Source organism: Lepus europaeus, chromosome 2, assembly GCF_033115175.1.
Source record: "Lepus europaeus isolate LE1 chromosome 2, mLepTim1.pri, whole genome shotgun sequence".
In the NCBI taxonomy this organism is placed as follows: Eukaryota; Metazoa; Chordata; class Mammalia; order Lagomorpha; family Leporidae; genus Lepus; species Lepus europaeus.
This window is the reverse complement of record NC_084828.1, coordinates 147,826,554-147,842,170: the sequence shown is the minus strand read 5'-3', so window position 1 is coordinate 147,842,170 and position 15,617 is coordinate 147,826,554. Positions and strand designations below refer to the sequence as shown.

Sequence of the window (15,617 nt, the reverse complement as noted above, 5' to 3'; positions counted from 1 at the left end):
TGGTGTGAGCCCCTCCCACCTCCTCCACCAGGGTGGGGGACCCTGTCCCTGACTCCCCCGTGCTGCCAGGGTTCCCCAGGCACCACACAGGGACACGTGCTTCTTGGATTAAGATCTTTTTCAACAGACAAAGGCCCCACCGCACCTTCAGGGCTCTGCCTCCCTCTATTTGCCATCTCAGAAGCCGCATGGGCTCTTAGGCCGCGGCGGTTTTCTTTGGGTCACCAACATCAGCCTTCTCCCAGGGAGTCTGCACAGACCTGGGGCCTGTGCTGAAGGGCACACCTGTTGTTAGGTGGCCAAACTGGGGGCCTGCAAGGAGCCAGATCCTGGGCAGGTGGGAAGAGGTGAGAGGTGGGAGGGTGAGGCCTCGGGGCCGCCCAGGGCAAGTGTGCGCCGCTGTGGCCACAGGGAGCGTCTTCCTGTTTATCCCCTGTCCCTATTAGTGCCTGGAGCCCATGAAGACTGTGCAGACAGTCACGTGCTGGCAGGGCCCTGGGTGTCACGGTGCTCCAGTGAGCGGGAGGGCGTTGGGGGAGGGGGAGAAAGCTGCAGGCAGGCACAGGGAGGGCCTGACACAGCCGTGCTGGAGAGGGAAGGGGTGCACGCTGAAGGAGCGCTCCCGGAAGGCCCGGGCATCACAACCTAGTGTTGCATGCACGCATGTGTGCGTGTGTGTGTTCACCTTGAAGAAGTACAGTCAGATGAGAAGCCCAGGGCTGGGGGAGAGCCCTGTGACCACAGCGTGGAGCCCAGATCAGGAAGGGGCAGGAGACGGAGAGGAGCTGGATCCAGTGTGTGCGGTCAGCCAGGAGGCAGCGGGAGCCTCCCCGCCAGGGCGTGGGATATGGTCTCCAACCCAGAGCAGGGGGCAGAGTCCACCGCAGAGCGCGGAAGACCTGTGTGTGCAGGCACGTCTTACTGTGCTCGGGCCGTGTGCACATGGGGGCCGAGGTGGGAGTTCCACAGCACCCCTGGAGCTGGGAGAAGCCTGTTAAGGCGCCACCCGGGATGCCTGCAACCCCATCAGAGTGCCTGAACTGGAGTCTCGGCTCCGCTTCCGACTCCAGCTTCCTGCCGACACACACCCCGGAAGGCAGCAGGCGATGGCTCAATTTTGGGTCTCTGCCTCTCCCCGTGGGAGTCTGGCTCCAGGTTTCCACCTGGCCCAGTCCTGGCTGCTGGGGTCATTTGGGGGAGTAAATCAATGGATGGAAGACCTCTCTGTCTCTCTGCCTTTCGAGTGAGATTTTCTTGAAAAACATAATAAAAGTTTTAAAACTAACAGCAGCACTGCCCTCTGTGCCCTGATTTTGGATCCCGGCCTCCAGAGGTGTGAGAACGTATTGTGCTGCTGTGCGGCACTGATCCCTAAGGGTTCACTGTGTCGGTGCGGAAGGTGAGACAGGAAGTCTCAGGGCACAACAGGCAGGAAAGAGGCGCAGGTGCAGGGGAGGGCGGGCCCCCCTGGGAGGGCACAGCAGAGACAGCCATGGTGTGTCCCCCCAAAGGCTGCAGGGCACCTGGGCACGGGTGCCTGCAGCGTCACACGTGTGCCCTTGTGAGCAGCTGTGTAAACGCCACAGGCTGGGGACCCTCTCCCAGGGCAGCACGGTGGGTCATGCTGTGAGGTCCAGCCATGGAGTTCATCTCGACCACCTCTGACAGCTTAAAAGTGCCCATTACTGAGCCAGGCTGTGAGTGTCCCAGCCATCCCCGGACAGGTAATACTGACCTGCAGCCAGGAGAGGGGGGCCCAGGAGAGGCCCTGGCAGAGCCGGCTTCCAAACGCTCCCCTAACCCGCAGCGACCTCACCTGTGGAGGTCTGAGACCTCCTATTAGGGCCCCACTGCAGGTGTCACAAGGCAGCCGTGTGCCTGGCCCTGTACCGGTGCTTTGCCTGCCCATGGAGGGAGGAGAGGGGGCTGGCCCACATAAGCAGGTGTCGGGGCTTTTGTTTAACGACACAGCTGGAAGTAGTCTTCTAGCTGAGAGTTCAGGTACAGGAGTCATTGCAGATGTGAGCCTCACCTGGCTGGGAGGCTTGTTTTTTTTTTCTTCACTTCTTCCCGTAAGTAGGTTTAGACGGGAGTAGGGTGGTGAGAAGCCAGTGAGTGCATGCACTGAGCGAACGTGTGTGGGTGTGTGGGTGTGTCTGTGTCTCTGTGTTCCAAACAAGAGAAGGCAGAGGACCTGCTCTGCTGATGTCCCCAGCCTGTCACGGTGGCATCTCCCCAGGGCCTGCCAGGAGAACGGACTCTCCTGAGGGCAGAGCAGCCCAGCTCCACAACCAGGGCATCTCAGCGGCCCCTTGGGCCACAGGCACAGTTAGGCCCAGACCAAGCCCTCTGCCCTCTACGCTGAGGGCTAGGACAGTTCCCATGAACAGGCCACTTCCCCTCCTGCCTCTCCCAACCCAGAGCAGGTGCGTGACAGACACTGGCTGTGTGGGTGGGTGAAGCGGGTGGGGGTGGGGAGGAACACACAGAAAGGCAGGAGGGGGGCTGGTGCTGTGATGTAGCGGGTAAAGCCGCCACCTGCAATGCCAGCATCCCATATGGGCGCTGGTTAGAGTCCCTGCTGCTCCATTTCCAATCCAGCTCTCTGCTATGGCCTGGGAGAGCAATAGAAGATGGCCCAAGTCCTTGGGCCCCTGCACCAGTGTGGGAGATCTGGAAGAAGCTCCTGTTTCCTGGCTTCAGATTGGCACAGCTCTAGCCATTGAGGCTATTTGGGAATTGAACCAGCAGATGGAAGATATTCTCTCTCTCTTTCTCTCTCCCCCCTGCCTCTCTGTAACTCTGCCTTTCCAATAAATTAGTTAGAAGGGGGGCAGGGGTTATACTCCATCCTGGGAGCTATCTGGGCCTCTCAGCAGAGGGGACAGGGCAGGCTCTTCCAGGCTGATAGCATATTTATTGGGGGGTAGCTGAGACAGTCTCTGTGCAGGGGGAAAACTTGGGGAGAGGGTGAAGTTTGTCCCCCAGCCAGGGTTCTACTTTCCAAACACCTTTGCTACATTAAGAAAAACAAAACGACATTCCCTCCCGCCCTGAGGCCGGCCAGTGGGGCTGGGGGTCTCTGGGCCCCTTCAGATGCAGGTGGAATGTCCTTCACAAACAGGCTGCCAGCGGTGGCTAGAAAGCCTGCTGGCATCTCCCCCACTCATAGCTTCTTGTGCTGCAGGTGGGACCTTGCAGCTTTGAATCACACCTTCAGGTGGGTGCACTCTTTCACCCACAGCTGGCAGGGGAAGGGGCTGAGCACCTGGGGAGAGCAGGACCGGCTCCAGGAGACCCTGGCTATCTTGTGTGACCTTGCGGTTTTCAACCATGCCTTCGGTTAGTTGCAATCTTCCACCCAGAGCTAGCAGGGGAGGTGGCTGGGCCCCTAAGGAGACAGTCTCCAGGAGACCCCGGCTATCTCCTTGAGCCCCAAGCCAATCAACATACTTACGTGAAACCTCCATCCAATGGGCACCCCCACAGAATGACCCAGTGAAAAAAACAGTAATGCCGTAAAAACCCGGGACACTCCCTCAGAGCCAGTGTCCCGCTGGGGCACTCCGCCTGCTCACCTCTCTGATCAGATGTTTTCTCTATCACTTGCCAACTGAATAAAAGTTTCTGCCTCTTTGCAAATTGTCTCTTGGCTTTTTATTTCTATATTAAGCTGAGGAAAAGAACCCTCGAGACTCGAGACTCGCTTGGCAACCGCCCCCCCTCCAAGACCAGTAACACCCCCCCCCCCCCCGCAGAGAGTTCATTAAAATGAGCCTGTGTGTGCACAGAACTGGGAGCTCAGCCTCCCAGCCAATCACCCCTCTAAAGGGCACTGGGAAAGGAACTGCCCTCGCTCGGAAAGGGGAGGGGGAAGGTGGGAATATCCTGCTAAGGGCAGGCCGCTATTTCTCTTGGGGATTTCTCTCCACCTGGCCCTGACTCTGGGTCCCTGGGGCCTCTCCGTCTTATGGGGTCTAAACCCTGAGGAACACGCTTTCTGTACCCACGGGCATCTGTGACACCAGCCACGGCCACACCCTGGGCCGGACCCACAAGTGCAGTGGTGGAGCCAAGGTGGGTGCTGGCCTTTGCCCAGCCCAGAGCCCGGCTCAGAGACAGAGCCTGGAGGAGCTGCCATTATGGTGACATGGGGCCACAGGAGCTGAGGCCAGCGTGCGGTGATAAAGCAGGGCCCGGAAGGGGAGCGGAGTGACAGGACCTCGCTCCCAGAGCAGACATGCTCTGAGCCTCCGAATCAGAATTCTCCCAGCAGGAGAGGGGAGAGGAAAGGGGAGTCAGCGAGACAGGAATGGGAGGCGGCCTATGTCCCCACACGGGGGGCAAGCCAAGAGGCCGCAGAGCACGGGTGAGTGACAAGCACTGGGCGGGGGCGGGTGACAGTGCTACGGAGACAGGGGGTGAGATTTCAAGGGACTTTCACCCAGCACTGCCAAGAGTCCCACTGTTATCCATGGGCCACCAGCAGGAGGCACTGTAAGTTATTAACATCCTAATGATGTGAGTGAACACACACACACATGCATACATGTGTACATGCACACACATGCACACGCACACACACATACACGAGAGCCAGGTCAGACTCCAGGACAGACATCTGCAGGAGCTGTTGCCTCTCAGCCCCTCATCAGGAGGACGGGCTCTCACAAGCCCCTGCTGGCCAAAGCCCTGGTCTACACGGAACCAGCCCAGCAGAGCCAAGGGGACCACTTCGAAGGCCAGGCCCCAGGGCGGTGCAGTCACGCAGGCTCCTCTCCCACAGCCACCTGCCCCTCCCCTCCAGTCACTTCTGACCAAGTGCCCTGGGATCCAGTATCTCAGACCACATCAGGGTTAAAGTCAAAATCAGAGGCAGGCAGGGGAGGGGCCATAACCGAGGCCCAGACAAGGGTGGTCTGAGTGAGACGGGCAGACTACAGAGTAGACCTGGACACAGAGTCCACAGAGCACCCTCCGCCTCCTCTCTGCACCCAGGAAGGGTTGAACGACAAGAGACAGCAGTCCCCAGTGCCGTCTATGAATATCTGTCCCTGGAGGGCACAATGACACAAGAATTCCATGACCAAACACACTGTACCCTTGTCTGCAAACCAAAACCATGTGGTGATGGAGCAGAGGCCTGAGCAGGCTTGAGGCCAACTTCCTTTCCCTAACTGAACCAATACCCTCCCTTTATTCCAAGAAGCACCAACTAACACCTCTTGGAACCAGGACCTCACAGAACCCACTAGCTTAGAAAAATCCATTAATGCTTATCTCTATCTTCAGGAAGAAAATCGTAATTTTTTCTTAAAAAGAGTTGACATGATTAAGTTTATACTTTTTGTGAAACAGCTACAGTTGCAAGCTTCTGCTCCTCTCGCTGGTGGTGCCAGGAGAGGGCGTGGGCCTGACCCTACGAGCTCAGCCTGCAGGGCCACCTGGAGCCACCTCTGCACCTGCAGTTGACCCCAGATCACCATTCTACAGGCAGGAGCCACAGTTGTCCCCCTGTCCTGTCCCTGCTCACAGAGAGCAGGGCAAGCCATCACACAAGTCTCTCCAGGGAAGGAAGCCCAAGGCGATGTGTGTGTCTGCAACAGAGAGAGAGGGGAGGGGTCCAGAGAAGGGGGTGTGTGTCCAGCTCACACCCCAGCTTAGCAGGCGCCGAGTGAGGCCAGCCATGCTCTGCACTCGGGGAGCTGATGGCCCGGGTGGCTGGGGAGGAGGGCAGCCACCCGGGAGGGACCTCACCTGGTACGTGTTGTCGAAGCTGTCATACATGAACCGTGTGATCAGAGACGTCTTCCCGACTGCAAAACAACAAGCAGAGAGGGGCTCAGCCATGGCACGGCAGAGATGCTCACAACACCGCGTCTGGAGGAGACAGCTCTCACCACCCCAGCACGGAGTCAGGGCCCAGCTGCACAGGCGCACATGTGGGAGGCAGGGAGGGCCCCGAGGCAGCTGAGCCCCCAGCCAGGTGGCTGAGTAGAGCCCCCTCACCCTCACCAGGCTCCAGAGTCCCAAAAGGAGGGGGCCTTGCATGCCCTGGGAGTTCGCACCGGCCCTGCCCAGGTCCTCCTCGACCAGGGAAGCCCAACTGGCACAAGAACCGTAGGTGACAATCAGAGCTAATGGCTGCCAAACAAGACGCACCTCTCATGCCTGTCCTTGTTCACCTGCAAATGCCACCTTGCCGGTGGCCTGCAAAGGAGCCTACTTTTTATTGCCTGTTCCTTCAGCCAGGCCCTAGGGCCAGGTCCTAGCGTCAGTCTGCAGTGTGTGCCTGACTGCCCAGCCCAGCACAGGGTCTTCAGCCACCCCAGGAGGAACCCACTGCCAACGTGACAATGGCTTCCAACCTAAGCCTGTGCAGGCAGGTCCCCTGGGGCCTGGCAGGGGCCGCAATGCTGACTGCTGAATTGCCAATCATCTGGAAGGGGAAGGAGGGTGACGAAGGGACATTTGTTAGGCCAGGCCCTCCATGGCTCTCCATGGACACACCCCACTGCGTGTCTACCACGGTGCTGGGAGGCCCAGCAGGAGCCTGCTGGGCTGAGCTGGCTCCAGGCCCTCTCTGCTCTGGGCTGCAGGAAACAGGCAGTCCTGGCCGGGAAAGCAGGCATCCAGGTTGGAGAGCCCCTTCCCATTTCCCGAGCAGGACAACAGGGTGGAGCTGGCGGGGCCTCTGGTCACCACTTGGATGGTGCAGGGCAACCCTACGGGGCCCCTCCGGAGAGGCCTTTGCCCATCCTGAAGCCTCAACAGTGCACGGCGCGACAGAGGGCACTCGTACCCCAACAGCTGACATCCGCCAAGGGAAAGAGCCTGGCACTTGGAGTTTCTGAAAGAAACTGGGCTGTGGAGAGAGAGCTGTCTTTAAATCTCCCTGTGAATGGCACAGGTAGGTGACAAGTGCTCTGAGGACCAGCCCCGAGGCCACGGGCAGACCCAGCAGCCAGCCGAGCCAGGGAGAACTCAGCCTCCTCCTTTTGCTGGGAGGTGCAAAGTTCCTGCCTCCTGGGGGAGACAGGGACCCCAGGGCCCTCTGGGAACTCCCCTAGGCAGTGATTCAGGCAATGGGGCGAGCAGGGTCAGGGTGAGGGGGGACAGGTGGAAAGATCTCTGTTCTCTTCTCCAGAAAGGTTCCTCCCTGGGGCCACTGAGCGAGCAGAGAAGAGAGGCGGTGGAATTCCAAGAGCCACTGAAGGGACAGGAAGTGCACAGAGGAGCTAGAACTTAGAGAGCAACCCTTCTCAAGACACCAGCACCCCTCCCCTCCCGCCCCCTGGGCAGTGGATCAGTCCTGGCCAGGTCTAGGCAGCAGGAGAGAATTGCAAGAAAACACACTGCTTGCTGGCACTGTGGGCTATTTCCTGAACAATCCCACAACAACCAGGACGGGCCACACATGGACCCAGTATTTACAGGGTATGCTCCAGGTGATGCTAGGGGCTGGGCAGAGGGAATGTGGCCCCTGCCTGCCAGAAGCCTGCAGCCGCGCTGGGCTCAGCCCTTGCCCCAGCCTTTCTAGCCTGCAGGTCTGAGCAGCACCTCCATCACCCCCACTTTCCACAATGGAAGGGAAGCTGACGGCAGGTGACAGCTGCTGCTGGCGCAGGCCAGTGATGAGCAGGTCCCACATGGGCTGTTGACAAGGAGCTCCTTTCCCCTCCCAGACCCTCCCTGGTGTGCATGGGTCAGCCTGGGCTTCAGGACCCTGCGAGGTCACCACTCCCACCACTGAGGATGTCACAGAGCTCCAGGGACAGGCCCCTGTCAAGCCACGCCTCCTCTTCCTTGGGACTGGCAGGAATCGGGGGCTCTCCCTGCTTGTGAGGTGCCTGGCCTGATAGAGAATGTCAGACACTGGGAGCTGAGGGTTCAGGAAGGGAGCGGGGTGGCCCCCACCCCAACTGAGGCCTGGATCGTACAAGGGACTTGTTCTCGCTCTGCTTTGCAAGGGAGCGACTGTGCTACTCCCTGGGCCTCAGTGTTTCTCACAGTCCAGAGCACAAACCTTCTCCTTCCTCACGGCAGAGCGCCCTCCTCGTTTCCATGGCTACCAGGACACCGTGGCTCAGTCCCCAGCCTGGCGTTGGTGGTTAGAGCCCACCAATGCCTGCGCAGTTCCTGCACTGCTGGGCCCAAAGCCCCCAAGCCTCTTCCCACCTGCACCCCGTCCACTGGACCAGCCTGGCCTGCTCCTCTCCAAAGCTCTCTGCTGTTCAGACTGGGTCTTAGGACCCACTGCTGTGCCCTGGGCAGCCCTGCATCCAGGAAAGATGCTCCAGCCCTCTCCCAAACACCTCTTTATCGCCCCTGTGCGGGGACCACCCTCATGTGTGCACCCACCCTTCCCCGGCCTCCACAGGCTGGGTGGCAAGCATCTGTGGGCTTCATTTCTGGTCGGTGAGTCCTGTCCCTTTCTGAGCCAAGCCCAGTGGGAGGGAAGTTGCCTCCTCCTCACCCCACACCTGCCCTCAAGCCCTGGCTAGGTGCTGGAAGCCACAAATGAAGAGCTTGCACACCATCCATTGGCTACTCTGGCTCACCTCAGAGGCCAGCAGGACAGCTGGGGCTGCCATGGCCTGGGAGGATTAGCGGCTTCCACCTGCCCCCAGCTCCTAGAAGGTGTGAGGGTGAGGGTGGAGGGGCGGAGCCTGGGAAGGAGCCGCCCCCTGCGCTCTGCTCTCCAGGTCACACTACAGCCCTCCCCAAGGCAGCTCGCCCACAGCTGAGCAGGGATTCGCTGGGTTTTATGAGACACAAGCAGGCGAACTGCTGTGAACTGCCTTGGCCTCCCCGCGCACGGCTCAGCAATGTTCCGCTCGTCTTCGGTGACTAAGCAGGGCGATGCACTTTTGCTCTTCCGACCAAACCACAGCCAGAGGAAAAACACCTGACAGCCTTTGCCAGGCGCTTCTAGAGAGGAGGAAAGGAAACGCTCGGGCTGGGTGCCTGCTCAACACCAGACACGGGACTTGGTGCCCTTCCGAGGGTTCCGTATTTAGTCCTCTCCATGATCTCACGAGCTGGGGACCCCACGGTCACCGGGCTGGCAGGCAGTGGAGCTGGGATGCGAGCACAGATCTGCTGACGGCAGCCATGCAGATGGGGGTGCCAGTGAGGGGAGCAGCACTCAGGCGGGGCTGGCGGGGGCCACCGCACAGAGGCAGAGATGAAAACCGGTGAGGAGGGGTGAGAGGCCACAAGCCATGGTACTGGGGACTGGGGGTGACACACTTGGGGGCCCCGCAGTCAGAGGTGTGTCACAGGGACAAGGAAGCCAAGCACACATGGGGACAGGGCCGAGCATCGAGCACCATTCCAGAAGTGCCACGTCGCAAAGTTTGAGGCCCGCTATGGAGGGAGGAAGGGGCAGAGGCCATGGTGGCCACACCAAGGAGCTCGGGCTGCTCTCCAACGGCTGTCGGGGCTCCAGCAGGGTCTCGGGCAGAGGGTGCTGTGAACACGGCGCCCACAGACACAGCCAGCACGTGCTCGTCTCTCACTGAGCAGCCCTGACGCTCCAGTAAGGAGAGAAGCTGGCTGGGCCGTGACGATGGCAGAAGTGGCACCGTGTGAGTTCCAAGGCCAGGTCATAATGGCAGCACGGGGAGCAGCCGCTGGATGTGCCCACATCCCGTACAGAGAAGCTGGGGTGCAGCTCTGCCTCCACTGCGATCCGGCTCCCTGCTAACGCGGAGAGTAACAGGTGATGACTCAGGTTCTTGGGCCCATGCCACCCACATGGGAGGCCCAGATGGAGCTCCTGGCTCCTGGCTTCTGTCTGTCCCAGCCTCAACTGTTGTGGCCATTTGGGGAGTGAACCAGCAGACGGAAGCTCGCTCGCTCTCTCTTTTTCCCTTTAGCCCCTCTCTGCCTTTCAAATAAATAGACATTTAAAAGGAAGCAGCGGCAGCCCAGCCACTGCCCAGGGTACGCTCTAGAAGCTAGCCCTTCAACTCTGCCACCGTGATGTTGGGAAGCCCAAGACAGCCCATACCGAGATGCCCATGGGGTGAGAAACTGAGGCCGGCAGACCTGTGAGTGAGTGACCCTTCAGATCACCCCTGCCCCTGACCTTCAAGCAGCTTCCAATGCTGCGGCAAACAGAGGCACTTTCCCTGCCAGGGCCCGCTCCAATCACAAATTCAGGGGCAGAGTAAAACCCTCACGGTCTGGAGCCGCTAAGCTGTGGACTGGTTTCTTACACAGCTGCAGGAGATCAGAGCCACAGACCTGTGCTTCAGAACGCAAGCTCCCATCACTCTGGAGAATGTTCTACGGAGGCAGACCGCGGCAGGAGGCAGGCGAGAGAGGGCTGAGCTCAGCACAGAGGCAGTGGGCCTGGGGGTGGATGGGGAGGAGATGGTGGCAGAACCCAGGGGCCAGAGTCACAGCCCAGGGGCTTCTCTGTCACCTGGCTTTGGGATCAGTACATGGTGAGAGTGGAAACAATAACAGGCAATCGCCTTGGACTCGGGTCACTCCTAAAAGCCTTCCTTGTAATTGTCACCACCAAAGGACCAACACCACAGTGTGTTCAGAGGAAAGGAGGAGTGGCATCAATCCCTTGAGCTAAGGGTAGAAGCTCTTGCATTACAGGCAGCGCCACAAAACAGGCCCTTCCCCAGCCAGGCGTGAAGTGCACAGCCCTGGGCTGTCCAGAGCCGCTCTGTCCCACACAGCCTTGGAAACCCCAGCACAGGGGGACTAAACCGAATGCTGGCTGGGCCCTTCTGCCACCTGGATCTCTCTGAGGAAGCCCATCTGCTTCTCCAGCCTCCTCTGGACCCTAGGTCCCACCTCCAGGGCAGGTCCCAGGTAAACAGATCTGGGTACCTTCTAGTGGCTTCCAAGCAGCTGCAAAGGGCAATGAGCTTTTCTACCCAGTCAGCAAATTCCCCACTGCCGGGCACAGGATCCACAGTGAGAAATATTCATACTCTGGGGGCCAAATCTGGAGTGCAGTGAGTGATATCGCATATAGGACCACTGGTTTGAGTCCCGGCTGCTACTCTTCTAATCCAGCTCCCTGCTAACGTTGCCATCCACATGGGAGACTCAGATGGAGTTCCAGGCTCCTGGCTTTGGCCTGCCCCATCCCTGGCTGTTGCAGCCACTGGGGAGTGAACAGATGGAAGATCTCTCTTTTTGTCTCTCTCTGTCATTCTACCTTTCAAATAAATAAATTTTTTTAAAGATTTTATGTATTTTATTTGAGAGGCAGAGTTACAGAGAGAGAGACTAAGAGAGAGATCTTCCATCTGTTGGTTCACTCCCCAAATAAATGCAACGGCTGGAGCTGAGCCAATCCAAAGCCAGGAGCTTCTTCCAGATCTCCCATGTGGGTTCAGGGGCCCAAGGACTTGGGCCATCTTCCCCTGCTTTCCCAGGCCGCAAGCAGGGAGCTGGATCAGAAGAAGAGCAGCCGGGACTCCAACCGGCACCCATATGGGATGCCAGTCCTGCAGGCAGAGGCTTGGCCAACCATGCCACAGTGCCGGTCCCCAAATAAGTCAATCTTTAAAAAGAGAGAGAGCTGCAGGTGTGGTGCTCACTGGGAAGCAAGCTCCTGAAACGCCAGGCAACAGAGACAGAGGCTACTAGGAAGGAAAGTCACTCCCTGGGGCGGAGGTGGGGGGTGTTCACAGCAGCCCCCTGGAGGAAGTGGCAGTGGGCTGGTCATGACTGGCAGAGACAGGGGACCGGAGGGAATGGGGTTCCCAGGAGAGGCACTGGAGGCAGCCTGGGTGGTGGGAGGCTGAGGCGAGCTCTGCAGACAGCATTTGTCCAAGGCCACCCAGGTTTTGGCAGCCAGTGCAAGGCCTCCTGGGTGTGGCTGCTTGTGTCTGGGTCACGGCTGAGAGCTGAGTGGGCCGTGAGTCCCCGAACCCCTGCTGTGCCACTGCCTCCCTCCCCCCACCCCCATCTCCACGGCAGGCGCAGGTGTGAGCGTGGTTGGAGGGACTGCTGTCAGGGCAGAGTGAGAAGCAGCGATAAGAAGTTAGCTGGAGACACTATGGAGGGTTTGCCAAGACCTGGTGGAAGGCGGCCAGCCAAGCCAAAGCCTGGGCCCACTCCCTGCTCTGCATCCATCCCAGCTCTGCAGCACCCCTAAGCAGACAGTGTGGGATTCTGCCTCCCAGGGGGCCACAGCGCTGGGCTTGGGGCAGGGGCTGGGGAACAGGCACAAAGACCAGTAAAGCATTGCCATTAAAAAATGTTTATTTTGGGGCCAGCGCCGTGGCACAGCGGGTTAAAGCCCTGGCTTGAAGCACCGGCATCCCATATGGGCGCCAGTTCGAGTCCTGGCTGCTCCACTCCCGATCCCACTCTCTGCTATGGCCTGGGAAAGCAGTAGAAGAAGGCCCAACACCTTGGGCCCCTGCATCCATGTGGGAGACCCAGAAGAAGCTCCTGGCTTCGGATCGGTGCAGCTCCAGTCGTTGCAGCCAATTGGGAGTAAACCATCGATGGAAGACCTCTCTCTCTGCCTCTCCTTTGTGTAACTCTGACTTTCAAGTAACATAATAAATCTTTTAAAAATGTTTATTTTTATCCACTTGAAAGACAATGAAAAAGAAAGAAGGGATTTGCTGGCTCAATCCCCAAATGCCCTCAACAACCAGGGCTGGGCCAGGACAAAGTCAGGAGCCTGGAACTCCATCCAGGTCTCCCACTTGGTTGGCAGGGGTCCAAGCACTTGGGCCATTATCTGCTGCCTCCCAGGACTCATTAGCAGAGAGCTGTATTGGAAGCAGTGTAGCCAGGACTCGAACCTGCACTCTGATGTGAGATGTCAGTGTCACAAGTGGTGCCCAGCTCCGCACTGCCATTTCTAAGCCAAGACACCGGGTGGGCTGCCCACCGCTTAGATGCTGGTGTTTCAGGAGAGCAGTGCCCCGGCTGGGGAAAGGGGCCTTATGCTCTACACCTGTGCACAGCCCCCACCAGCGAACATGTGCAGCTGTGGGAAGGTGGCCCTCAGGGCTGGAGGGCAAAGCTGCTTCCCCAGGGCACAGCCAGCAACCCGGCCCCAGCATGGGCTGCACCGCCTCTGCTGTTCCAGCAGCCTGGTGGGCGAGCCCTGGGGATGTTGCAGAAGGCCGGGAGGGCCTGCCCCCGGGCTCGGCTTCTGTCTTGTGGCTGGAGAGGAGGCGGACAGGCGATGCTGGCCCTTCATCCCGGCTCCCTGCGGGCCTCAGGAGAGCCCTTGCCTTCCCCCTGCAAACTCCGCCCACAATGGCCACCTGACCCCAGCCCTGCGATGACCAGAGGATCAAATAGAAATGCCCGCTCCAGCCACCTGGGCCTTGTTTTCTTCATCCTCTTTTCCCACAACAGGAAGTGCAGCCCCTCGTTCCTGAAAGGTGGGTAAGCCCCCACCCCCATCCCCCTAGCAGCCCCAGGCAGGGGAACACAGCCTGACAGCTCCTACCTGCGCCCAGGGGGGCCCTCTGGCTCACCATGGGCTAAATGAAGAAGCAGGTGAAAAATCCCATTTCAAACCATCCCCCCAAAGACTCAGACGGTAATTAAGAAATATGCAAAGCTCTTCATTGGACACTTTAATTAAGTGTGTGAATTCCCTCTGCCAGAGGACGCTCAGCCGCCTGGGCCTCACCCAGGGACACAAGGAAGACGAGGGGGGGGGGGGGGAGGAGGAGGGACCAGTGAGAGAGCTGCAGGCGGGTCTGGCCCAAGGTTCTGTCCTCCCCCTGCCCCCATTTTCTCTCTCTGAGCCCAGGGACCCCAGGGGGGCTGTGGAGTATCACCCACTCCCTCACAGCCCCCTCCCCCACCTGCCTCATGGACTTTGGACCAGTCCCAGAGCCGCAGGCCTCGGCTGAAGAGCCCCATGATGGGGACAGCCCATGCCGCACCTGCACAGAAACAATGAGGGTGGAAAGGGGACAGCAGGATGCTACCAGCACCCCTGGATTCCTGCCAGGGAGAGTTCCCAGCAGCCAGCGCGGGTGCTCCCAGGTCAGGCCTCCGGGTGTCGTCCTCAACACCTTCACTGCAGCCCCTGGCTGCCAGGGACACAACAGCCGGCCTGGGCTCCATGTGGTGGCCTGCCAGGAGATCAGCTGCCTTCCCTGACTGGCCCTCCTCCAGCTGCCTTCCTGGAGGCTGCCCCTCCCTACAGAAAGAGGCAAATTCCAGGGCATCTGGCTGCTGGCGGGGCTGGGTGGGGCTGGGAGAGGCTCCAGTTCAGGTGGCCCCTGTGCGTCTGGCCCCTCTCCAGCCTCGAGGAGGTGCACTCGCCACTGGCTTGCTCCCCTTCCTCTCCAGCTTTCCTCCTCCTCCTCCCCGAGGTTTACCGAGTCTAACTGACAAACAGGAGTTGTACATGCACTCCAGGTGTTCCACGTGACGTTCTGAGATAAATGCACGCATAGGAGGTGATTACCACAATCAAGCTAATGAGCACATTCATCACCCCACATGCATGCGTGTGTGTGTGTGTGTGTGTGTGTGTGTGAAGAATACTTAAGATCTGCTCTGCAGGGACGAGGCTCGTGGCACAGCAGATTAAACCCCTGCCTGCAATGCCAGCATTCCATTCTGGAGCGCTGGTTTCAGTCCCAGCTGCTCCACTTCTGATCCAGCTCCCTGTCAATGCACCTGGGAAGACAGCGGAAGACGGCCCACGTCCTTGGGCCCCTGCCACCCACACAGAATTCCACCAGATGGAGTTCCTGGCTCCTGGCTTTGGCCAGGTCCAGCACTGACTGTTGTGGCCATTTGAGGAGTGAAGTGACATGCAGATGCTGGTGCTCTCGCTCGCTCGCTCTCTCTATCACTCTGCCTTTCAAGTGAATAAGAACTCTTTCTTAAAAATCAACTCTTCAGATACAGAAGGACAAATACTATATGATCTCACTTATATGTAGACTCTAAAAAATGGAATTCATAGAAACAAAGAGCAGGTGGCTCTCAGGGGCTGGGAAGGCATCGGTCAGTCAGGGTACAAGACCGCAGTTGAGAGTAAGTGCTAGAGACCTTGGGCAGCACGGTCACCCAGCTAACAGTGGTCCCCAGCCTCCCTCCAAAGCCCAGGCCGAGTCTGTACTCTGGGCTCGGTCTTCCCCACGTCCCCTGAGCTCTCAGGACACTGCCCAGTCCACACCAAGCACCTCTGGCTAACAGAGTCAGAACTCTGTATGGCTTAGGCTGTCTCCAGGCCTGGTTCTCCGCCCTTGCAGGGACTCCATGAACTGCCCATTATTCCTGTAATACCCACAATGTCTGCTCGAATCAGCTGGAGCGTAAGAGCAGGTCTCTCTTATTTGCAACCATAAATTCTGAGAGAGGGCCGGCACTGCTGCGGGCTAAGCCTCCTCCCGTGACACTAGCATCTCACAATACAGTGCCGGTTTGCATCCCAGTTGCTCCTGTCAATCTAGCTCCATTCTAATGTGCCTAGGAAAGCAGCAGAGGATGGCCCAAGTACTTGAGCTCTTGCCATCCACATGGGAGTCCCAGATGGAGTTCCCAGCTCCTGGCTTCTGCCTGGCCCAGCTCTGGTTATTAAGGCCATCTGAGGAGTGAACAAGCAGGTGAAAGATCTCTTTCTCCCTCTCTCTGTCACTCTGCCT

At 58.9% G+C, this 15,617-nt stretch overlaps 1 protein-coding gene across 1 annotated transcript in view; it reads right to left on the bottom strand.

The window, feature by feature from the left end:
- The window catches only part of RAB6B (RAB6B, member RAS oncogene family), a 53,785-nt gene that overhangs the window by 23,732 nt on the left and 14,436 nt on the right, over window positions 1-15,617 (bottom strand). The window contains exon 2 of the mRNA XM_062178997.1: window positions 5,758-5,816. Coding sequence (XP_062034981.1) covers window positions 5,758-5,816 — 59 coding nt within the window. The remainder of the gene's footprint in view (window positions 1-5,757; window positions 5,817-15,617) is intronic.